Source organism: Tursiops truncatus, chromosome 3 (genome assembly GCF_011762595.2).
Source record: "Tursiops truncatus isolate mTurTru1 chromosome 3, mTurTru1.mat.Y, whole genome shotgun sequence".
Taxonomy (NCBI): domain Eukaryota; kingdom Metazoa; phylum Chordata; class Mammalia; order Artiodactyla; family Delphinidae; genus Tursiops; species Tursiops truncatus.
The window spans coordinates 77,740,637-77,766,842 of NC_047036.1; the positions used below are offsets into that span (position 1 = coordinate 77,740,637).

Here is a 26,206-nt window from a genome sequence, read left to right on the forward strand (position 1 = left end):
CGTCCGGAGCCTGTGCTCCGCAGCGGGAGAGGCCACAGCAGTGAAAGGCCCGCGTACCGCAAAAAAAAACACAAAAAGACAAACAAAAAAAAACAGCTGGAAAATACTTTTGAAAAGTAACTTTGTGAATCTATCCTATTATCTAATGCATTCTAGTACCTTCCTTTTGACCAAATGAAAGCAGGAAGAGGCTGTTTGTCATCAGAAGGAAAGTGCCAGTGGATAACAATAGACCGTAGAAAAGAGTGGTCATTTCACCCACCCCCTATAAAGCCATCTTGTTTAAAACAACCTAAAGCAGTCATTCTCCATGTAAAGGAGTTTGAGAATCACTTGGGGGGGGGGAGGGCTTACAGCTTTTTAAGCTGTAATCCTTGCTCCCTCTTCCTCCTGCCCTTTCCCTTTTGTAAGTTTCTAAGTGTCCATTGCTGCCCTCCCCTGATCCCCACACACTGGCTATGAGTGATTCTGGTCCTGGGCCCAAAACCACTGAGCTAAGGTGTTAATGCTCGGCCAGTCACATTGTGCAATAGCTTGGCATAACATTCGTTGTCTGGAATCATTATATACAATTTTAGTATAAAATAATTAAATATCTATGAATATTTAATTAAATATTAATTAAATGTGTATGAATATCCTGCATATTTTGCATATAGTTTCACTGATTAGAATTAGTGATCATTTTTTCCCCCAGCAATATTATAAAATTACATCATCTTCCATGTGATGGAATCTAATCTTGAGTTTTAAATCAATTAATTAGTTAATTATTAATTGTTTGGAATTTTAGCCACAAAGGATCCACATTGCTAAGAAACAATGTACCCCCTTGCTGAATATCTAGAGATTAACAAGGAAAGGCTAACTTCTTTTGGTTGTTGAGTTTGAGCCCTCCCTTGGTTTTGAGAATCTTTTTAATTATTGTGGTAATGGGTGCTGAATTATTCTCAATGTTCTTGTGATAGACCAGGATTCCTAGCCTAGCAAAAGAGAATTGTTTCCTTCTCCAGTCCTCTGACAATCATATTCTTGCACCTCTTCACATGTTTCCAAAGACTGAATGTGATGAACACTGATCTACATATTTGCAATTAAAATCTTGGCAAAATACCCCGATTGATTTCCAGTTGAACCAGTGATAAACCATATACCATATCTTTTCCGCTTGTGTATAACTTCTCCACCTTCTCCTACTGATCAATGAACTGAAGATTTGGTTACTATTCAAAATGGAAAGACAACCAATAGGAAACAAAAGACGTTCTAGCTAGTTCTGATAATCTGAAAATAATTCTGGAAAGCTGTAGGAGAGGGGTTAGGTCCAGCAGTATATATGTAGTTTGGAGAAGCTCTCCAGGATCTAGATAAATGAAAATAAGTGGAAAGAAGAAAAAGAAACCAACCATTTATTAATTTGTTAAACAACTACTATGCTAAGTGATTTACATAGGATTTCATGTAATCCTCTTAAGAGTTGCATATTTTGCAAATGGGTAAGTGGGTATTAGGACAATTTTTAAAATGAGAAGACTAAGGCCCAGAGAGATTAAATAACTTACCCTGGGTCACACAGATAGCAAGATTCTATTCGATTCTATTGCTCTTTTCAGTAGACCAGTCTTATAAAATCCTAGACTCAGTAGTTTATATCCAGGCAGTTTAAATAACCAAGAGAGGAATTTGTATCTAAATTCAAAAAGCACTATAAATTAGTATTGTGCCCTCTATTATTATGCTCAATATCTTAATGCTGTTGAAATTCTCTCTGATGAATGAAATTTCCTGCTTCTGTGAAAGAGAGCATTGTACACTGATTGGAATTAGCAAATAAGAGTTTTGTTGACAGAGTTTCTTTAGATGTCTTAATAAGCAGTAGAGAAGGGATGAATTAGACACCTTTGAATACGGTGAAATTTTTAAAAAGCAGGATTAAATTACATAGCAAAAAACTCCCTTATCGTGTAGGAATACAGTTGCTTAGACGGAAGGATAAGCTGCACTGTTCATATTTTTACATCAAGTTCAAATGAAGCCTATTTTAAGATCAGTTCTCCTATTGAATTTTTATTTTAGGTGAAAGTGGGATGAAATGTGGTAGAAGATATTATGATTATTTCCACTTTACAGATGAGGAAACAGGCGCAGAGCAGTTAGGGAATTTGCTCAAGGTCATATAGCTGGTAGCAGAGCTGGAATTCAAACTCAAGTGGTCTGGCTCCACAGCCATTCTCCTAACTACGTAACATCACCTCTTTAACATTTGCAAAGATTAAGCTTGCTGTTAGTGTACATTTGTGAATTTGTTTTTCCTATGTGGTTTCCAGAACGACGTTTTATTGCACCCCACATTTTCATTTTGGTTATTTGGAAAGCATCTTGGAGAAGGGAACTTTGTAATAATTCCTGTCATTTAAGCCTTCTTATTAAGAGCATGCTTCACTGAGAAGCCAGCTGCAAGAACAGTCACGTGACAGGCTCATCTCTCAGCCGCCACACAATGGCTGTATGCCAGTATTTCCTCGTACGTGCCCTCTCAGTTGCGTTGAGACACTTTGAGTCTGTCATCCCTGTAGAGACGGAGGCTGGCAGTTGGTCTTATAACACAACGACCCATAAAACTTCTCATTTCTCTCACACTCTGTTAGGTCTGTGCCTAAGGAATGAATTTGAAAGCACTGTGGAAACCAAGCTGAAAGGCTCTGAGGCAACTGTTCAGCAGAGCTCAGAAGTTTTTATTCTTATACAATAATCATATCATCAGTAACCATGTATGCTTTAGATGAGCTCATAATCTTTTAGGATAAACAAACCATGCATTTCAATCCAAAAAAAAATTCTTAATGTAAAATAGTGTTGCCCTTTGTCTTTAAGATAAACAACATGCGTGTGTAACTTCTCAAAGCAGTCAGTGGTCACCACAGAAGTGCTCCACCATTCTGAGACTGAGGAGAACTTTTGAGGTTGTTGATATTTGTAAAATAATACAGATCACTTTTGTTTCCTGACTTACCATGTGCCAGGCCTTATAAACACACCCTCATTAAATCCTCACTACCATCTTATGAGGTAGGTGTCATCTTTATACCCATTTAACAAATAAAAAACACAGGTTTGGAAAGGTTAAGCAGCTTGCTTGAAGTTGCACAGCTAGAATGAGACCCCAGGTCCATGGGACTCCAGAGGCTAAACTCCTGTGTTTCCCATTTGAACATCTATCATTGGGTACATTATTTAATAAGCTTTACATATTTATAGCATATCATATTAGAGTTGCAGAACAACAGAGTTCGCAAGCCTGACAGTTTACAGATGAGGAAACTGTGTTCTAGAGAGGTTAAGGCTTAAGTTCAAAGAGCTTGTCATGGGCTGTCTTCCTCATTGTTCATTATATCGCTTCTAATCTGCTGAAACTGCGTGACTCACAGGCTTAAGAAGATCCTAGATGCACAAACCTTTATTAGGGGAGGGGCCACAAGAGGAAAGTAGGCTGTCTTTTCTGGGTCTAACTTCTCTGCTTTGTCCTGGGCAGCCAAATTCAGACATAGCTGGAATTATTTCATGCATCAAGAAAAGCAACCAGAATCCCTAGAGGCATGGACGCAAGTTAAAGAATAAATAAAAGCTTGCATTTCTACTCTTTGATGACTAATCCAGGCTGCGTGGCTTGCTCTCTTCCTTGCTTACAAAATAATCATCCCGGGGCAGAGAGGGGGAAAGGGGGAAAAGTGGAGTTCACAAAGCAATGAAAATGAAACAGTTGTTTTATAGTACTGGAAGTTCAGCTTCATGCGTTTTGTGGATTTTTTCTAAGCACTTGGGGTGGTCCTGTGTTAGACCTCATAATCAGGCACTCACAAGGTGTGGCCAAATGTTCTAAGGTCTCTCTGGCTCTTGGATTGCCATCACAGATCAACTGTGGCTACTGTCCCAGTTGCCAGGCAACATATGGATGTTTATTTTGAGGTCTGCCCACAGGGTTGCATCAGAAACCAAAGCTGCCGTGTGCTCTCCACTTCCCAGAGCAAGTAGAGCTCAGGCATTCTATTTTTATCGTAATATATTATTAAGATAATATATCTTAATATATTTTAATTATATTTAATTAAGATAATTAAATATATTTTAAAATATATTTTAATATATTTAAATCTTTAATGTAATATATTTAAATATATTTATTTTTATATTTTAAGATAGTTCATGAATGTATAGCATACTCAGTTGAGATAGAATCATACTCTGTTCCCCCAGGCAGTGTTCAGTTTGCCTCATTTTGCCATGTTCTACTTCATCCAACCGGTTGTACTCTGGTCTGATTATCTCTGGTACTTTCCCACCTCTAAGTCTTGCTCAATCTGTTCTGCTCACCTGGAATGACTACCCCATCTCGGGCTCCAACTCCATGTTTTGTAAAACTAAAATCTTTTATTTTACTTTTTGAAAGTAAGGGAGTCAACTTGTTACAGCAAAAAGTTCGTGGGCATTATCGTCAATGTCTGTGTTCAGATCCACGCTCTACAACTTCTTAACTGTGAGATCTTAGATAAGTTACCTAACTTCTCTGAGCCTCAGTTTTCTCATTTATAAAATGCAGATAATAATGATTAGGTCCTAGGATTTTATAAAGATATATTGAAATCAGATGCCCAAAGCCCCTGCCACAGTTCCTGGCATATGGAAGATTCTATAGTCCTCACCTACCTCCCCATCACACTGCAATTAATACTAAGTAAATTGTTCCCATCTCCCCTGTGAAGTTTTTCCTAGCCATCTTCAAACCCACACCTCAGAAATAGTCTCCCTCTTCTGATCTCTTATAACTTCATATTGTACTTAAGATCCTATCGCAATTGACCTGCTCTTATATTACATACATGCTGAGATGTAAGTTGGTGCCCTGATTAGATCTGCTGGCACAAAGCCATGTTCTCCCTGAAAGAGATGGCTCAACCTCATTCATAGATGACCCATTTCATCAGTATCACGTTTTCTGTTACGATTAAATACTATACTTTGTTAGGTGACTGAGTTGCAGTTCTCTTTAGAAGCACCATTATTATGTTAAATAATTAAAGGCATTGCAAGACAAGACGGTATGTCATGGTGTGACTGCGTGGCAAACAATAGAAAGAGCTAAACTTCTGAATATTCATCTCCTAAAGTGAATAATCCATCACCATAAACCTGTTCTCACTGGGTCCATGAATGGTGTTTGTAAAGAACGTCAGTGCTTTCTTTAGAAAGCCCCTCATTAGCCGTCTATTGTTTGTTCCAGGTGTCTTACAGGAAGCAGCTCAGGGATTTTTTTGTGTATATGCGTTTTTTTGCAGAGCTAGGATTTGTTTTTTGGTTTTTTGGTTTTTTTTGCAGGTACGCGGGCCTCTCACTGTTGTGGCCTCTCCCATTGTGGAGCACAGGCTCCGGACGCGCAGGCTCAGTGGCCATGGCTCACAGGCCCAGCCGCTCCGCGGCATGTGGGATCTTCCCAGACAGGGGCACGAACCCGTGTCCCCTGAATCAGCAGGCCAACTCTCAACCACTGCGCCACCAGGGAAGCCCTGTGTATATGTGTTTTTTTAAAGTTATACAACTACTGGGTAATGACAATAAAGATGTAAAAGACTAGATGTTTATGTTTTCCTAACCAGTTTTCTGACCTGTGCTTTGGACAAAATTTCTGATGATTGAATAAAACTCGTATAATGTTGCTTTTGAGCCATCAGATAATACTCATGTTTATTCATGTACAAATGTATACATTTATTTAACACATACTTATTAAGCAACTACTGTGTGCGATGCTTGGGTACCTGCAGCAGCTGAGACAGGCATGGTCCCTGCCCTCATGGAGTTCAGGTTTGGGTCTGTCTGACAGATCCTGTGAAGAAAGAACTTTAAAAAAAACCCATGATTTCTTTTCTTTCATTTTTGGGATATGTTATTAAGGTAAGAATCTCATTATGGTTCAGAAGCAAATTATACATTTCTCTCTTGTGCATCTAGCAGAGCTAACTTTAAAAGTTAAAAATCAGTTAAGTTGATTTTGATTTGTCAGAACTTCTTAATTAAAAAAATTTTTTTAATATTTGTTTTGTGCTTTGCCCAGATTGCCCTAATATTTGGTATGTAATTGACTCTCGCAATAGCCCTGTGGGGTACATGGTATTTCCACATGGGAAGCCAGTTGCTCTTCAGGTTTAATCGACTTACCTGTGGACTCATCACCACTAAGAAGCTTTCAGGCTGAACCTTTCTTCTGAGTTATTAATTATATTCTTGATTCTAGCTTTTTTTAAAAAAAGAACCAAGGTATTAAAACTATACTTCATTCTTTGTTTAAATGAAACTTCAGTTGACAATTAGAAAATGGAAACAAATATTGGAATCAACAGTGATTTTTGAGCTCCTCTCTGCTATTAAACACTGTGGTAGGCACTGTGGAGAATAGAAATGACCCCTGCCTCTTGATCAATTTACAGCTTCATTGATAAGACATGACATACACTTAGAAAAGACTCGGTAACCCTGAACAGCATATATGATTACGTGTTCAAGTGAGAAGTACAAACATATGAGAGTTGAGAAGGTAATATGAGCTAAAGCAGATACAGGTGTTGTATCTTGAGCTAAATCTTCAAGGGGAGGGTAGGAGCTGTCTGAGCAGGGAAGGGCTTCCTCAGCCGTGGGGATGACAAGAAAGGCTTCCTCAGCGGTGGATGGGAGCCTGATGGTGATGATAACACCGACCAGCATTTGTCCAGCACTTACCACTTGCCAAGTGCTGTTGTAATGGGTTCATGTACATCAACTTATCCTTAAAACAACCCTATAAGGTAAGAATTGTTACTATTCTCATTTTATAGATGAGGACACTGAGGCACAGAGAGGTTAAGTAACTTGCTCGAGGTTGCACATGAATTCAATGCTAGCTGGAATTCCACCAGTCTTGAGTCCAGAGCCGCCTCTCACTCTCTTAACCAGTGAGTTATGCTGCCCGATGAGGTTCTCCTGAGACAGGAAGGACAGCATCCTGGGAGGTGGGGAGACATGGTGTGGGGCATAGCAAGAGACGTAGTGGAATGAGGAGATTAGGTCAAATATGGAAAGTCAAAGGTTCAGGCAGAAGACATTGGACCTTATCTAGGACAGTGAGAAACCACTGAGAGTTTAGTATTTCATCAGAGTGGGAACATGGTATGCATTGATTTCAGGTAAATTAGGCAGCGATAGAAAGGAGTGGGAGCTAGAAGTGGGGGTGGGGATAGGGGTGGGAGAGAACAAGGCATGGAAACTATTAGAAAGGCCTTGATGTAATCCAGGTGTGAGAGATACCTGATTAGACCAGGGAAAGAAATTAAAAGGATGGAATGGTAATGAGGACTTGGAGGTAGACTCCAAGCAATTCAGCGGCAGATGAGTTTCCCTGAATTACGTCATTAGGCCCTTACAGCAACTCCAGAGGCAGGTGGTGTTACTCCCATTTTGCAAATGAGGTTGAAGGCTTCTGGGAGGATAATTAATGTGAACGAGTAAGTGCTGGAGTCGGCATTAGAGCCTGCATCTGACTTTCTTGTCTTCCTCCCTTTAAGGTAAAATAATGTTGTCTGGTAATAAAGTAGGGCTGCTGATAAAGTATGGAGAACTGTTCACATAGTAAATGATATTTAAAATCATGGGCGGAGGGTAGGGGGAGAAGAGGGACTTCCCTGGTGACGCAGTGGTTCAGAGTCCACCTGCCGATACAGGGGACACGGGTTCGTGCCCCGGTTCGGGAAGATCCCACATGCCGCGGAGCAACTAAGCCCGTGCACCACAACTACTGAAGCCGGCGCGCCTAGAGCCCCTGCTCCACAACAAGAGAAGCCACTGCAATGAGAAGCCTGCACATCGCAACAAAGAGTAGCCCCCACGCACAGCAATGAAGACCCAACGCAGCCAAAAGTAAATAAATAAATAAATATATTAAAAAAAAAAAAGTCATGGGGAGAAATCAACTCTCCGAGGATGCAGTAATATAAGAGAGAAGGCAGAGGGTTTGTGACTAAATATTAAAGAAAGAGAAGAATGGAGCAAGTGGAAAAGGCTTCCAGAAGGAAACAGGTCAAAGGGCTGGGGATTGGACCTGGAGCTCCCTGCGTCACAGCAGCCCTGGGGAAGAGGATGGTCAGTGATTCAAAGTGAAACTGCGGATGGATTATCAGGTGGAAAAGGGCAGCACGTACGTGGGCTGGCATTCTCAGTAACCTCCGCAAACAAAGGCAGCTGGGGTGTGTGAAGGGTGACGTGCTGCCGGTGGGAGGCTGTGGGAACGCTGGCAGTGAGGGGTGGGGAGAGGAAGCAAGGTATGGGGTGAGCGGCAGCCGCTGACTCATCTGCTGGGTGTGCTCTGGGTGCACTTTCTGAACTGAACTGGGGCAAGGAGGGAGATCAAAGTGAGGCTGAGTGACTGGAGGGGAGGATTCCCATGAACCAGCTGACAGTGCCTGGAAAGAAGCTGTTTTTTTGGGAGCCCAAGCAAGTGAAAAGACTCTAGGACATGGGAGACAGAGAGGTAAGGAGCCGAGGGAATGAGTTTTTCATCAGCCAGATTTAATGGCAGCAGAATGGATGAGTAAGCCCTCTAGGACCCCGCCCCTTCTGAAGAAGCCCTTGGGTCCAGCCAGGACCTGTGGGCGAGCTCACAACCCTCTCCGCTCACATCCAGCATCACAGGATCGTTGGCTTGGTCCTAGGTCTTGCTTCTCTTCTCGTGCAGCCTCACTAGGCATCCTGCAGAATCAAGGGAAAGCCTTGGATAGAAACCTGCCGTGAGTAAGAGTGGGGGTGAGCAGATTAGTGTACCCAACAGACAGCTCTTTTAAAGGGACCCCATGTGGTGGAGGAGAGACTTCATGCCGCAATTAGGTCATTACTTGCCTGTATATGGTACTGTAAGTGAGCGGGGATTGGCGAAGGTGGATGGATGCCCACTTAGGATTGCAGTGGTTCGGAAGTTACAGTGCCAGGGCTGGCGCTAGTGAGATACACCTGAAAGGAAGGGCATGTAGGATTCGGATATTTGGGGAAGAGAAGCATCCCAACCAGTGGCACTTATGTGAAAAAAACATAAAGGGGGAGGTGAGAGAGCTGTGCTCTGAGAAAGGGATGGGCTGGCTGCCTGGAGCAGATGTTCTGCGCTGGGAGATGCGGTGGGATTGGAGACTAGGGGTCTTTAAAGGCAAGAGAAAGGATTTCTGTGTGATACAGGGGGTAACAGGAGTCATCATCGCAGGCTCTACTATAGAGGGAGGCATGCGCGTGGGAGTGACACGTGTGAAGACTAGCGTAGCCAGAACAGGTGAGGGAGCTAAAAGGCTGTAGTATGGGAGACCTTTGCAAAATATATGTGAAAAAGGAAAGCAGTTTCCATTTTTCAGGGGTCTTAAAAGCATACCATCTCCCCCTCATATTTCTAATCATTTCCTGCAGTGAACTCCAAAATTCTTATTGTAGCAAGTAAACAAATTTAAAGAGGTTTTGTTGAATAAAGCCAGAACGTTAACATGCCATACTGGATAAGTACAGGATTAAATATTAATTTTTTCTAGGCTGCAATTACTTTCTTTGATCGATATTGCTTTGTTTTAATGAGATTTGACAACACAGTAAGATTACTTCAGGTGGGCCTACAACTGACTTAGAACCAAAACATTTCTTCGGTCACCTAGGATTTTCTTCATACCTGTTAGAGCACTTAAGTTGTAACTAAACCTGTTTGATGTCTGTTTATTGCGCTGGACTGTGAACTCTTTCAAGGCTGTGACAGTGACATTCATTGTGTATCCTCAGCCCCAGGCTCATTGCTTTTTAAACAGCAATTGTTGAGTGGCTGGGTGGAAAATAATTATATTAAAGTACTTTTTCTCTGTTCTTTGTTACTCTGATTTGTGCCCTAATTAAAGATTATAAATGATTCATAATACTCTGGATGTCAAGAGATTTGCATGGGTCATTTAGGAGGGAGAGTATTGTTATGGCCGCACTTTAGTCTTATATACAGTCCTAATTCCATAGAGAGATTTTGGTATTTGAGCACTGATGTTGCTTTAAAACCGTCTATGCCTTGATATTAGGACCGGCTGAGTGGTCGGTCCTGCAGCAGAGAGTCACTGGTTTAAAAGTCAGGGAGCCTGGCTCAGCCCTGGCACAGACATCTCGGAGGGTCCTCCCCGCCTTCTGCCTGGGTGATGCCCCTGTATCCTTCAATCTCCACATTAACTGTCACTTCTTCAGCGTCACCTGTCCTGACTGTCCCCTGAATTAGATCTGGTTGCCTAGTCTGTGGGACATGGGACCCTGTGATTTCCCTTTATAGCACTTATCACAAGTAGTTAATAAAGTGGTTATTCTTTTTTTAAATTTATTTCATTGAAGTATAGTTGATTTACAAGGTTGTGTTAATTTCTGCTGTACAGTGAAGTGATTCAGTTATACATATGTATACACATTCTTTTTCATATTCTTTTCCATTATGGTTTATCACAGGATATTCAATATAGTTACCTGGGCTACACAGTAGGACCTTGTTGTTTATCCATCCTATATATAATAGTTTGCATCTGCTAATCTCCATCCCTCTCCCCCTTGGCAACCACAAATCTGTTCTCTATGTCTGTGAGTCTGTTTCCGTTTTGTAGATAATTTCATTTGTGTCATATTTTAGATTCCACATGTAAGTGATATCATACGGTATTTGTCTTTCTCTTTCTGAGTTACTTCACTTAGTATGGTAATCTCTAGGTCCATCCATGTTGCCGTAAATGGCATTATTTCATTCTTTTTTTTTTTTTTTTTTTTTTTGCGGTACGCGGGCCTCTCACCATTGTGGCCTCTCCCGTTGCGGGGCACAGGCTCCGGACACGCAGGCTCAGCGGCCATGGCTCACGGGCCCAGCCGCTCCGCGGCATGTGGGATCTTCCCGGACCGGGGCACGAACCCGCGTCCTCTGCATCGGCAGGCGGACTCTCAACACACTGCGCCACCGGGGAAGCCCATTTCATTCTTTTTTTATGGCTGAGAATATTGCATTGTGTTTGTGTGTGTGTATACATATATATATACATACACACCACATCTTCTTTATCCTTTGTTGATGGACATTTAGGTTTTTGTCATGTCTGGCTATTGTAAATGGTGCTGCTGTGAACATAGGGGTGCATGTGTCTTTTTGAATTATAGTTTTGTCCAGATATATGCCCAGGAGTGGGATTGAAGTGGTTAGTCTATTAATGTCATCTCTGACCAGACTGTAACTTTCACAAGGTCAGAGACAGGTCGGTCGGTTTCCCATCAGCTAACACAGTACTTGACACAAACTATGTTCTGGATAAATACTTACGGAGCCAGTGAACTGTGGTAATCTTTATGAGATACCATTTTCCTCATCTGTTTAAAACCTACATATTCAAAGTTTTTCTCTAAGGTTCTTCAAAGATTTATGGGTTAACTCTTCAAAATTCTTAAATTATAAGTTATTCACACCTATGATTAGAAAGTCAAACCATGTAGAAGATTTAAATTGAAAGTGTATATAATCCCCCAGTAAGGGTAACAAATAGTAAACTTTCCTTGTCTTTACAAATAAGATTGAACACACTACACTTAGCCAGAGTTGAACCAGCCCATAACAGGGTGGGATTATTTGCCTCCTTTCCAGCCCCCATGAAGTGGTTTTCCTATTTTAGTTTCAAAATGTTTAGTGCCTTAGTGACGGGATAAAACTTTCACGGAGGAATCTATGCTGAGAACAGGTGTGGCCAAGGCCTTCAGCTAAATTCCCATTACAGCCTGCTCCATGCTTACTTATAGGCATTCCATGGAGATCTGACTGTCCTTGGTGAGCCTTTGAAAGTCTTCTTTCTAGGATTTAAGGATCCCTTCCAGCTATTGCTTAATAAAGCAGTAAGGCAGATTGGAAAACCCAAGGCTATGTAATATCAGGAATGTTTTAATAAACTTGGATGTTTAGAAAATGAATGTTCACCCGAAGATTTGCAGCTTAAAAAGAACCTTTGTGTGGAGTGTTTGTCTTGGGTGGTTTTAGATGGCTGAGGGAAATCACTGAAGGAGTGGGATGTAGCTAAGTGGAACTTCTTGAGTTTGAATGGACCTTTGTACAACCAATTCTACTTGTGGAAAGACAGAATTGTATAGATATGGGAATGTTAATCCCCACAAACTAAAAAAAAAATTCTCCAGGAAAAATGCATATTCACATATTTGTCCATTAATTTGATGAGGGAAATCTACTTTGGTACCTCTTCCAGTTCTTTATCCCAAAGAGAATGTGAGAGAGACAGCACATGCCTGCCACAGTGACAAGGTGTGTGTGTGTGTGTGTGTGTGTGTGTGTGTGTGTTTTAGGGTGGGGGGCTGCTTAAGGGTGCTCAGGAATAGTTAAGTTCATATGACTATGTTTGAAAAGTCAGTATACTAAAGCTTTGGGCTTTTATCTGTAAAATGTGGCAATTTAACTCTAAGCGCCAACATGCTCCACATTAAATGAGGTCGGTGGGGAAAGTGATCGTGTTCGTGGGCCATGGGTTATAGTGGGTTCACGCAGTCACCTTGAGTGTGGTGTGTCGAGGTAGGGGAGCTGGGGCACCAGCAGGGATGGGTCCACCCTGCCCGGGGACTGAGCTTCTGAAGTGGCTCAGGGCCAGGCATCAGGGGATGGGGCTCTGGGTGCTGCTGGCAGGGAGCAGCTGTTTACTGACAGCCAGTTACTTAAGAAGACAACTGGTGCCAGATGGAATCCCTGGGCTCTAAAACCTAATGGAACTCAAATGTTAAGGAGGTTTAAATGAGCCTGAGTTGGAATTCACAAAGAATGTAATTGTGAGTTTAATATTAACCAGTGTAAGTTACTAGCGTATGTATTTCTCAATACCATGCAAGTGTCCACATCCACATCCCCCTGCTTGGGTGATTAGATTGCAGGGGCTGACTCCACATCCCTAGGAAAGGTGTTTCTTGAATACTTCAGTTACCATTCATCACCTTTGCCCTCCAGGGAGGAGCCTAGATGAGACAGATAATATAGCAATATCCCCTCTGCAACACGATCTCCCACCTTCTCTTCCTTACATGACGATTCTAATCTACCTGAGCCTATTTCCCAGAGCTATGCCTACTTGTCTATCTTACAATAGCCTAGGAATAATGCACTAGCAATTTAATGAACACCTATAATGTGCCAGGCATTTTACCCACATTATCGCAAATAATTACAACCCTGCAAAATAGACATTATAGGCCCCATTTTATATACTTGGAAAACTAAGACCCAAAGTCACAGAGCTAGTAATAGGCAAAGCTGGCATTTGAACAAAATTCTGTAAGTTTCAAAGTCCATGTTCTTTCTGAAAATAATACAAACAATAATTAGAATAATATTTACTGAGTACTTAAATACCAGGCAGTAATAAACTTAGAAGGTAGTTGTTACCTACGGAACAAAAATTGAGAAAGGGGAAACCAAGGATCAGAAAATTTAAGTAGCTTGCCCAAGGATTATTTAGTAAGTAGCACACTCCAAATGTGAACCCATTTGATCTGGTTACAAAGGCTTTTACCCACTGGGCAACACCACATACTGAACTTTTATGGGAGTGGTACTCTAGGTGAGGTAAAACCAAGGTAAAGAGTTAAGAGTAAGTATGGTTAAAAGGACCCGAAGGACAAAGAAGGTTGTAGGTTAACTATAATTAAACTTCTTATTTCTTTCCTTTCTAGGTGACAACTTCCTCTGCTTCAACCAGGAAGTCTTCCAGTATGAATCCCACAGAAACCAAGGTATGGAGAATCTTCAAGGGTCAACTTGGGTGAATGCCTTTCAGTTGATTATATGGTAAAGCAAAATGAATGTGGGCTGTTGACAGATGGGTTATGTGTCCTAGGAAACTTAGGCTATGGAAGTAAACGTTTTCTTCCTAATTAATGAGGGTCTTTGGAAACTCAGCTTTCCTTTCAGTATTTGCCTCAAACACCATCTATACACTTACACGTCATTTTAGAATATCTAGAAAAGAGCAGTCAGCAAGAGTTTTTTTGGTTCTAGACTTGAGTTTTTTAAATTGTAAGATAATTCCTCTAAATACATTTCTCTGGATCTAGAAAGGAATATAAATTCTTAATTTCTTGCTAAAATGGTTTTATTATCCTGGCCACTTAAAACTAAATCTAAGAATGAGAAAGGTTACACTAAGTGAACATAGAAAGAAGTGATACAGATACTGGTTATTTCAGATGCTTTCTGAAGTTTCTTTCTGAAATTTGACTCATGTGGGGTACCATCTTATTGATAAACCTTTGTCAAGTTCTTGGGATTTATTCTGATTATAATTTCTTGGAATTTCAGAAGAAAAAATACAAGCATGTCCTCCAGTGTGATTGCCACGTGGAGTAAGCCTAGTTCTGAAGAGCTGGCTGAGCTGCCTTAAACCCTCTCCCCTAATTACCATGACTCAAACCGTGTTTCTTGGGAATGTTTTGGGATGGAAGATTAAAGAGAGAGCATTCTCAAGATGCTCTCAACTAATTCTTATGAGCTAATATTCTTTAGTGCCTTTAAGAGTTACCCCAGCTCCATTATTATCAAATTTTGCTTGTTGAAAATTACCCACACACTTTTGCTTTCTATTTTCCTTGTAACTTTACTGTCCCAAGTAGGATCCTATGCCATAACTTAGTACTGGCACCATAATTTAGTGCCACTGAGGGATCCTATGGCCTCATCTTGAACTTTTCTTTAAAGGACATTGCAAATACCTTGAAACACACTGTCCAACTCTAAACTCTTATAAATGTCATTTAGCACTCATTTTAATTTTTAAATTTATTTTTAATTTAAAGTTATGTTTTTACTTAGTAATTTACATTTACATAAATTTACATAAATTTACATAAATTACACATATTTTCAAAATATATGTTAACTGATCCGTAATTAATCTATTAGCTGTCACTACTTATTTATACCAAGCTTAATCTTAAAAAATAAAAAAAATCTGACCTTAATCTTAAAATAATCTTAAGACTGTAGTAGAAATATTTACCCCCCCAAAAAAAAAATTCTCATTGAACCTAGAGTCCATGAAAGTTAAAGTAAGGAGAGAAAGGAAAGCCAGAAATATAGGATTTCTGTTTTATTATTTTGGTTTCATTTGACACAATGCCTGTTTATAATCCACCCCCGCTGACTCTCAGCTTGAGGACCAATGATTATTTCAAGTGTGCCCTGTTATCCAGAGTAAGTGTCAGCAATCACTTCAGCCATTGCTAAGCATGGATCATGAGAATTCCTGGCACTTCTACGGAACTGGATGAAGAGAAGAGAGAGAGAGGAAAGTAGGAGAGAGAAGGAGGGAGAGACAAAAATAAGATGCACATGATGAAGTGTCACCAGTGGCTGACTCAGGACCACTTTTTGCCTCAATTCTCTTTCCTTGGTGGATTTCAATCACACTATTCTCATTAATCATCTTATCTTCATGTGCTGCTTTTTAAATTTTTTTTTAAATTTTAATTTTAAGAAATGTTTATTTTATATTGGAGTGTAGTTGATTTACAACGTTGTATTAGTTTCAGGTGTACAGCAAAGTCATTCAGTTTTACATATACATGTATCTACTCTTTCTCAAATTCTTTTCCCGTTTAGGTTATTACAGAATATTGAGTAGAGTTCCCTGTGCTATACAGTAGATCCTTGTTGGCTGTCTATTTTAAACATACTAGTGTGTATATGTCAATCCCAAACTCCCAATTTATCTCTCACCCCAACCTTTCCCCTTTAATAAGTTTGTTTTCTAAGGCTGTGAGTCTGTTTTTGTTTTGTAAATAAGTTCATTTGTATCATTTTTTTTAGATTCTGCATGTAAGTGATATCATGTGATATTGTCTTTCTCTGTCTGACTTACTTCACTTAGTATGATAATCTCCAGGTCCATCCACATTGCCGCAAATGGCATTATTTCATTCTTTTTAATGGCTGAGTAATATTCCATTGTATATATGTACCCCATCTTCTTTATCCATTCATCTGTCCACAGACATTTAGGTTACTTCCATGTCTTGGCTATTGTAAACAGTGCTGCAATAAACACTGGGGTGCATGTATCCCTTTGAACCATTGTTTTCTCTGGATATATATGCTTAGGAGTGGGATAGCTAGATCATCTGGTAGCTCTATTTTTAGTTTCTTTTTTATTTTATTTTATTTTATTTATTTATTTATTTATTTTTGTGGTACACGGGCCTCTCACTGTTGTGGCCTCTCCTGTTGCGGAGCACAGGCTCTGGACACGCAGGCTCAGCGGCCTTGGCTCACGGGCCCAGCCGCTCTGCGGCATGTGGGATCTTCCTGAACCAGGGCACGAACCCGTGTCCCCTGCATCGGCAGGCGGACTCTCAACCACTGCGCCACCAGTGAAGCCCCTATTTTTAGTTTCTTAAGGAACCTCCATACTGTTCTCCATAGTGGTTGTACCAATTCACATTCCCACCAACAGTGTAGGAGGGTTCTCGTTTCTCCACACCCTCTCCAGCATTTATTGTTGGTAGACTTTTTGATGATGGCCATTCTGACTGGTGTGAAGTGATATCTCATTGTAGTTTTCATTTGCATTTCTCTAATAATTAGCAAGGTTGGGCATCTTTTGATGTCCCTCTTGGCCCATCTGTATGTCTTCTTTGGAGCAATGTCTATTTAGGTCTTCTGCCCATTTTTTGATTGGGTTGTTTTGTTTTTTTGATATTGAGTTGCATGAGCTGTCTGTAAATTTTGGAGATTAATCCCTTGTCGGTCACATCATTTGCAAACATTTTCTTGCATTCTGTAGGTTGCCTTTTCATTTTGTTTATGGTTTTCTTAGCTGTACAAAAGCTTTTAACTTTAATTAGGTCCCATTTGTTTATTTTTGTTTTTACTTCCATTACTCTAGGAGACGGGTCCAAAAAGGTATTGCTGTGATTTATGTCAAAGTGTGTTCTGCCTATGTTTTCCTCTGAGAGTTTTATAGTATCTGGCCTTACATTTGGGTCTTTAATCCATTCTGAGTTTATTTTTGTGTATGGTGTTAGAGAATTTTCTAATTTCATTCTCTTACATTTAGCTGTCTAGTTTTCCCAGCACCATTTATTGAAGAGACTGTCTTTTCTCCATGATAGTCTTGCCTCATTTGTTGTAGATTAATTGACTATAGGTGCATGGGTTTATTTCTGGGCTTTCTGTACTGTTCCATTGATCTATATTTCTGATTTTGTGCTGGTACCATACTGTTTTGATGACTGTAGCTTTGCAGTATAGTCTGAAGTCAGGGAGTCTGATTCCTCCAGTTCTGTTTTTCTTTCTCAAAATTGCTTTGGATATTCGGGGTCTTTTGTGTTTTCATACATATTTAAGAAATTTTTGTTCTAGTTCTGTGAAAAATGCCATTGGTAATTTGATAAGTTGCATTGAGTCTGTAGATTGCCTTGGGTAGTATAGTCATTCTGAAAATATTGCTTCTTCCAATCCAAGAACACGGTATATTTGTTTGTGTCATCTTTGATTTCTTTCATCAGCGTCCTATAGTTTCTGGAGTACAGGTCTTTTACATCCTTAGGTTTATTCCTAGGTATTTTATTCTTTTGATGTGATGGTAAATGGGATTCTTTGCTTAATTTCTTTTTCTGAATTTTTGTTGTTAGTGTATAGAAATGCAACAGATTTCTCTGTATTAATTTTGTATAATGCACTTTACCAGATTCATTGATTAGCTCTAGTAGTTTTCTGGTAGCATCTTTAGGATTTCCCAGGTATAGTATCATGTCATCTGCAAACAGTGACATTTTTACTTCTCCTTTTCCAGTTTGGATTCTATTTCTTTTTCTTATTGCCATGGCTAGGACTTCCAAAACTATGTTGAATAAAAGCAGTGAGACTGGACATCCTTATCTTGTTCCTGATCTTAGAGGAAATGCTTTCGGCTCTTCACTGTTGAGTATGTTGTTAGCTGTAGGTTTGCCATATATGGGCTTTATTATGTTGTGGTATGTTCCCTCTGTGCCCACTCTCTGGAGAGTTTTTATCATAAATGGGTGTTGAATTTTGTCAAAAGCTTTTTCTGCATCTATTGAGATGATCATATGGTTTTTATTCTTCAATTTGTTGACGTAGTGTATCACACTGATTGACTTGCAGATATTGAAAAATTCTTGCATCCCTGGGATAAACCTCAATTGATTGTGGTAGATGATCCTTTTAATGTATTGTTGGATTCAGTTTGCTAGTATTTTGTTGAGGATTTTTGTGTTCATCACTGATACTGGCCTATAATTTTCTTTTTTGGTGGTTCTTTGTCTGGTTTTGGTATCAAGTTGATGGTGGCCTCATAGAATGAGTTTGGGAGTGTTCCTTCCTCTGCGATTTTTTGGAATAGTTTCAGAAGGTAGGTGTTAACTCTTCACTAAGTGATAGAACTTGCCTGTGAAGCCATCTGGTCCTGGACTTTTATTTGTTGGGAGTTTTTTAGTCACAGTTTCAATTTCAGTACTTGTGATTGGTCTGTTCATATTTTCCATTTCTTCCTGGTTCAGTCTTGGGAGATTGTACTTCTCTAAGAATTTGTCCATTTCTTCTAGGTTTTCCATTTTATTGGCATATAGTTGCTTGTAGTAGTCTCTTATGATCCTTTGTATTTCTGTGGTGTCCATTGTAACTTCTTTCTCATTTCTAGTTTTACTGATTTGAGCCCTCTCCCTTTTTTTCTTGCTGAGTCTGGCTAAAGGTTTATCCATTTTGTTTATCTTTTCAAAGTACCAGCTTTCAGTTTCATTGATCTTTTCTATGGTTTTCTTTGTCTCTATTCCATTTATTTCTGCACTGATCTTTATAATTTGTTTCCTTCTACTGACTTTGGGTTTTGTTTGTTCTTCTTTCTCTAGTTGCTTTAGGTGTAAGGTTAGATTATTTATTTGAGATGTTTCTTCTTTCCTGAGGTAAGGTTGTATCTTCCCTCTTAGAACTGCTTTTACTGCATCCCACAGGTTTTGAATCATCATGCTTTCACTTTCATTTGTCTGTAGATATTTTTTCATTTCCTCTTTTATTTCTTCAGTGATCCATTAGTTGTTTAGTAGCATACTGTTTATTGTTTAGCCTTCACATCTTTTTCTTTTTTACAGTTTCTTTCTTGTAGTTGATTTCTAATCTCATAGAGTTGTGGTTGGAAAAGATGCTTGATATGATTTCACTTTTCTTAAATTTACTGAGACTGGCTTTGTGGCGTAGGATATTATCAATCCTGGAGAATGTTCTGTGGGCACTTGAGAAGAAAATGTATTCTGTTGCTTTTGATTGAATACTCTGTAAATATAAATGAAGTCCATCTGGTCTGATGTGTCATTTAAGACCTTTGTTTCCATACTGATTTTCTGTCTGGATGATCTGTCCATTGATGAAAGTGGGGTGTTAAAGTCCCCCATTATTATTGTGTTACTGTCAATTTCTCCTTTTATGGCTGTTAGCATTTGCCTTATATATTGGGGTGCTCCCACGTTGGGTGCATATTATATTTACAGTTGTTATATTATCTTGTGGATTGATCCCTTGATCATTACATAGTGTCCTTCTTTGTCTCTTGTAACAGTCTTTATTTTAAAGTCTATTTTGTCTGATATGAGTATTGCCACTCCAGCCTTCTTTCAATTTCCATTCCCTCACTTTTGGTCTGTATGTGTCCCTAGATCTGAAGTGGGTCTCTTGTAGACAGCATATATAAGGGTCTTGTTTTCTATGTCTTTTGGTTGGAGAATTTAATCCATTTACATTTAAGGTAACTAGATGTATATTCTTATTGTCATTTTATTGTTTTGAATTTGTTTTTGTGGGTCTTTTTTCTCCCCTTCCTCTAGTTCATTATTAAACATTTCTTGTGTCTTCTCGATCTGTGCCTCCATTCTTTTTCTGAGATCTTGGATCATCTTTACTGTCATTACTCTGAATTCTGTTTCAGGTAGATTGCCTATCTCCACTTCCCTTAGTTGTTCTTCTGGGGTTTTACCTTGTTCCTTTGTCTGGGACATATTTCTCTGCCATCTCATTTTGTCTGACTTTCTGTGATTGCAGTATCTGTTTTGTAGGCTGCAGGGTTGTAGTTCTTCTTGCTTCTGCTGTCTGCACCCTGGTGGATGAGGCTGTCTAAGGGGCTCGTGCAGGCTTCCTAGTGGGAGAGCCTGGTTCTTGCCCACTGATGGGTGGAACTGGGTCTTGTCCCTCTGGTGGTGGGCAGGGCTGTGTCAGGGGGTGTGTTTAGCTGTGGGCTTAGGAAGACTTTAAGTAGCCTGTCTGCTGGTGGGTGAGGCTGTGTTCCTGCTTTGTTGGTTGTTTGATCTGAGGCATCCCAGCACTGGAGCCTACAGGCTGTTGGGTAGGGCCAGGTCTTGGTGAGAAAATGGCAGCCTCCGGGAGGGCTCATACCAATGAGTACTCCCCAGAGCTACCGCCACCAATGTCTTTGTCCCCAGAGTGAGCCACAGCTACCCCCTGCTTCCGCAGGAGACCATCCAATACCAGCAGGTAAGTCTGGCCCAGACTCCTGTGAGGTCACTGCTTCTTTCCCTGGGTCCTGGTACACATAGGACCTTGTGTGTGCCTTCCAAGATTGGAGTTACTGTTTCCCCAGTCCTGTGGAATTCCTGTGATCAAACCCCACTGGCCTTCAAAGCCAGACGCACTAGGGGCTCCTCCTCCCAAAGCCAGACCCCCAGGCTGCAGAGCCTGACATGGGGCTCAGAACTTTCACCCTTATGGGAGAACCTCTGCAATATACTTATTTTCCAGTCTGTGGGTCACCCACCCAGCAGGTATGGGATTTGATTTTATTATGATTGCGCCCCTCCCACCATCTCATTGTGGCTTCCTCTTTGTCTTTGGATGTAGGATATCTTTTTTGGTAGGTTCCAGTGTTTGTTTCTTTGTTTGTTTTTGTTGATGGTTGTTCAGCAGTTAGTTGTGATTTTAGTGTTTTCATGAGGAGAGGAAAGCTCACGTCCTTCTACTCTGCCATCTTGTCTCCACCTCCCTTCATGTACCTCTTTTTTTCTTTTTTTTTTAACATCTTTATTGGAGTATAATTGCTTTACAATGGTGTGTTAGTTTCTGCTTTATAAAAAAGTGAATCAGTTATACATATACATATGTCCCCATATCTCTTTCCTCTTGCATATCCCTCCCTCCCACCCTCCCTATCCCACCCCACTAGGTGGTCACAAAGCACCAAGCTGATCTCCCTGTGCTATGCTGTTGCTTCCCACTAGCTAGCTATTTTACATTCGGTAGTGTATATATGTCCATGCTACTCTCGCACTTTGTCCCAGCTTACCCTTCCCCCTCGCCATATCCTCAAGTCCATCCTCTAGTAGGTCTGTGTCTTTATTCCCATCTTGCCCCTAGGTTCTTCATGACCAATTTTTTTTTTTTTTAGATTCCATATATAATGTGTTAGCATACGGTATTTGTTTTTCTCTTTCTCTGACTTACTTCACTCTGTATGACAGACTCTAGGTCCATCCACCTCACTACAAATAACTCAATTTCGTTTCTTTTTATGGCTGAGTAATATTCCATTCTTTATATGTGCCACATCTTCTTTATCCATTCATCTGTTGATGGACGCTTAGGTTACTTCCATGTCCTGGCTATTGTCAATAGTGCTGCAACAAACATTTTGGTACATGACTCTTTTTGAATTATGGTTTTCTCAGGGTATATGCCCAGTAGTGAGATTGCTGGGTCGTATGGTAGTTCTGTTTGTAGTTTTTTAAGGAACCTCCATACTGTTCTCCATAGTGGCTGTATCAATTTATGTTCCCACAAACAGTGCAAGAGGGCACCCTTTTCTCCACACCCTCTCCAGCATTTATTGTTTGTAGATTTTTGGATGATGGCCATTCTGACCAGTGTGAGATGATATCTCATTGTAGTTTTGATTTGCATTTCCCTAATGATTAATGACATTGAGCATTCTTTCATGTGTTTGTTGGCAATCTGTATATCTTCTTTGGAGAAATGTCTATTTAGGTCTTCTGCCCATTTTTGGATTGGATTGTTTGTTTTTTTGATATTGAGCTGCCTGAGCTGCTTATAAATTTTGGAGATTAATCCTTTGTCAGTTGCTTCATTTGCAAATATTTTCTCCCATTCTAAGGGTTGTCTTTTCATCTTGTTTGTGGTTTCTGTTGCTGTGCAAAAGCTTTTAAGTTTCATTAGGTCCCATTTGTTTATTTTTGTTTTTATTTTCATTTCTCTAGGAGATGGGTCAAAAGGGATCTTGCTGTGATTTATGTCATAGTCTATTTTTTTTAAAGGGGTGACACAAGGGGTGTGCGTGATGCAACTGTTCTTTGTTTTTTATTTTATTTATTTTATTTATTTACTTTTGGCTGCATTGGTTCTTCGTTGCTGCGCGCGGGCTTTCTCTAGTTGCAGCGAGCAGGGGCTGCTCTTCATTGCGGTGTGTGGGCTTCTCATTGTGGTCGGAAAAGATACTTGATACGATTTCAATTTTCTTAAATTTACCAAGGCTTGATCTGTGACCCAAGATATGATCTATCTTGGAGAATGTTCCATGAGCATTTGAGAAGAATGTGTATTCTGTTGTTTTTGGATGGAATGTCCTATAAATATCAATTTAGTCCATCTTGTTTAATGTATCATTTAAAGCTTGTGTTTCCTTATTTATTTTCATTTTGGATGATCTGTCCATTGGTGAAAGTGGGGTGTTAAAGTCCCCTACTATGGTCGTGTTACTGGCGATTTCCCCTTTTATGGCTGTTAGTATTTGCCTTATGTATTGAGGTGCTCCTATGTTGGGTGCATAAATATTTACAATTGTTCTATCTTCTTCTTGGATCGATCCCTTGATCATTATGATTTCCATTTGCATGGAATATCTTTTTCCATCCCCTCACTTTCAGTCTGTATGTGTCTCTAGGTCTGAAGTGGGTCTCTTGTAGACAGCATATATATGGGTCTTGTTTTTGTATCCATTCAGCCAGTCTGTGTCTTTTGGTTGGAGCATTTAATCCATTTACATTTAAGGTAATTATCGATATGTATGTTCCTATTCCCATTTTCTTAATTCTTTTGGGTTTGTTATTGTAGGTCTTTTCCTTCTCTTGTGTTTCTTGCCTAGAGAAGATCCTTTAGCATTTGTTGTAAAGCTGGTTTGGTGGTGCTGAACTCTCTCAGCTTTTGCTTGTCTGTAAAGGGTTTAATTTCTCCATCAAATCTGAATGAGATCCTTGCTGGGTAGAGTAATCTTGCTTATAGGTTTTTCTCCTTCATCACTTTACATATGTCCTGCCAGTCCCTTCTGGCTTGCAGAGTTTCTGCTGAAAGATCAGCTGTTAACCTTATGGGGATTCCCTTGTGTGTTATTTGTTGTTTTTCCCTTGCTGCTTTTAATATGTTTTCTTTGTATTTAATTATGGACAGTTTGATTAATATGTGTCTTGGCGTGTTTCTCCTTGGATTTATCCTGTATGGGACTCTCTGTGCTTCCTGGACTTGATTAACTATTTCCTTTCCCATATTAGGGAAGTTTTCAACTATAATCTCTTCATATATTTTCTCAGTCCCTTTCTTTTTCTCTTCTTCTGGGACCCCTATAATTTGAATGTTGGTGCATTTAATGTTGTCCCAGAGGTCTCTGAGACTGTCTTCAATTCTTCTCATTCTTTTGTCTTTCTTCTGCTCTGCAGTAGTTATTTCCCCTATTTTATCTTCCAGGTCACTTATCCATTCTTCTGCCTCAGTTATTCTGCTCTTGATCCCATCTAGAGAATTTTTAATTTCATTTATTGTGTTGTTCATCACTGTTTGTTTGCTCTTTAGTTCTTCTAGGTCCTTGTTAAACATTTCTTGTACTTCCTCCATTCTATTTCCAAGATTTTGGATCATCTTTACTATCATTATTGTGAATTGTTTTTCATGTAGACTGCCTATTTCCTCTTCATTCGTTAGGTCTGGTGGGTTTTTGCCTTGCTCCTTCATCTGCTGTGAGTTTCTCTGTCTTCTCATTTTGCTTAACTTAGTGTGTTTGGGGTCTCCTTTTCGCAGGCCGCAGGTTCGTAGTTCCCGTTGTTTTTGGTGTCTCTCCCCAGTGGCTAAGGTTGGTTCAGTGGGCTGTGTAGACTTCCTGGTGGAGGGGACTAGTGCCTGTGTTCTGGTGGATGAGGCTGGATCTTGTTTTTCTGGTGGGCAGGTCCACGTCTGATGGTGTGTTTTGGGGTGTTTGTGGCCTTATTATGATTTTAGGCAGCCTCTCTGCTAATGGATGTGGTTGTGTTGCTGTCTTGCTGGTTGTTTGGTGTAGGGTGTCCAGCACTGTAGCTTGCTGTTCGTTGAGTGGAGCTCAGTGTTGACGTTGAGATGGAGATCTCTGGGAGATATTTGTCGTTTCATATTATGTGGAGCTGGTAGGTCTCTTGTGGACCAGTGTCCTGAAGTTGGCTCTCCCACCTCAGAGGCACAGCCCTGACGCCTGGCTGGAGCACCAAGAGCCTGTCATCCACACAGCTCAGAATAAAAGGGAGAAAAAAGAGAAAGAGAGAAAGAAGAAAATAAAATAAAATAAAGTAAAATAAATAGTTATTAAAATGAAAAATAAAATTTTTTTAAATAATTATTTTTTAAGTAATTAAAAAAAGAAAAGAAGAGATCAACCAAACCAAAAAACAAATCTACCAATGATAATAGGTGCTAAAAACTATACTAAAAAACAAAACAAAACAAAAAATGGACAGTCAGAACCCTAGGACAAATGGTAAAAACAAAGCTATACTGACAAAATAACACACAGAAGCATACACATACACACTCACAAAATGAGAAAAAGGGAAAAAAATGTATAGATCGTTGCTCCCAAAGTCCACCTCCTCAATTTGGGATGATTTGTTGTGTATTCGGTATTCCACAGATGCAGGTTACATCAAGTTGATTGTGGAGATTTAATCCACTGCTCCCTGAGGCTGCTGGGAGAGATTTCCCGTTTTCTTCTTTGTTCGCACAGCTCCTGGGGTTCAGCTTTGGATTTGGTCCCGCCTCTGCATGTAGGTCGCCGGGGGGGCGTATGTTCTTCGCTCAGGATGGGGTTAAAGAAGCAGCTGATGTGGGGGCTCTGGCTCACTCAGGCCGGGGGGAGGGAGGAGTACAGAGTGCGGGGTGAGCCTGCAGCGGCAGAGGCCAGCATGACGTTGCACCAGCCTGAGGCGTGCCGTGTGTTCTCTGCGCCTTGTGTTCTCCGCGCCGTGTGTTCTCCGGGGGAGGTTGTCCCTGGATCATGGGACCCTGGCAGTGGCGGGCTGCACAGGCTCCCGGGAGGAGAGGTGTGGAGAGTGACCTGTGCTCGCACACAGGCTTCTTGGTGGCGGCAGCAGCAGCCTTAGCGTCCCATACCCGTCTCTGGGTCTGCGCTGAAAGCCGCGGCTCGCGCCTGTCTCTGGAGCTCCTTTAACTGGTGCTCTTAATCCCCTCCTCTCGCGCACCAGGAAACAAAGAGGCAAGAAAAAGTCTCTTGCGTCTTTGGCAGCTCCAGACCTTTTCTCAGACTCCCTCCCGGCTAGCTGTGGCACACTAGCCCCCTTCAGGCTGTGTTCATGCTGCCAGCCCCAGTCCTCTCCCTGCAATCCAACCTCTGAAGCCTGAGCCTCAGCTCCCAGCCCCCGCCCGTGCCGGCAGTGAGCAGACAAGCCTCTCAGTCTGGTGAGTGCTGGTCGGCACCGATCCTCTGTGCGGAAATCTCTGCTTTGCCCTCCGCACCCCTGTTGCTATGCTCTCCTCCGTGGCTCCGAAGTTTCCCCCCCTCTGCCACCCGCAGTCTCCGCCCGCGAAGGGGCTTCCTAGTGTGTGGAAACCTTTCCTCCTTCACTGCTCCCTCCCACTGGTGCGGGTCCCGTCCCTATTCTTTTGTCTCTGTTTTTTCTTTTTTCTTTTGTCCTACCCAGGCACATGGGGAGTTTATTGCCTTTTGTGAGGTCTGAGGTCTTCTGCCAGCGTTCAGTGGGTGTTCTGTAGGAGTTGTTCCACATGTAGATGTATTTCTGATGTATTTGTGGGGAGGAAGGTCATCTCCACGTCTTACTCTTCCGCCATCATGAAGCTCCTCTCCCCTTCATGTACTTC

General features: G+C 40.8%; 1 protein-coding gene across 11 annotated transcripts in view; it reads left to right on the forward strand.

The window, feature by feature from the left end:
- CAST (calpastatin) overlaps positions 1–26,206 on the forward strand; it is a 129,492-nt gene that overhangs the window by 52,369 nt on the left and 50,917 nt on the right. For 9 of the 11 annotated variants that reach the window (XM_019929667.3, XM_019929668.3, XM_019929669.3 and 6 more), the window contains one exon: positions 13,777–13,836. In XM_019929667.3, coding sequence (XP_019785226.2) covers positions 13,777–13,836 — 60 coding nt within the window. Of the gene's footprint in view, positions 1–8,524; positions 8,555–13,776; positions 13,837–26,206 lie in introns of those variants that run through there. The other 2 variants (XM_019929672.3, XM_019929673.3) reach the window with 1 other exon arrangement.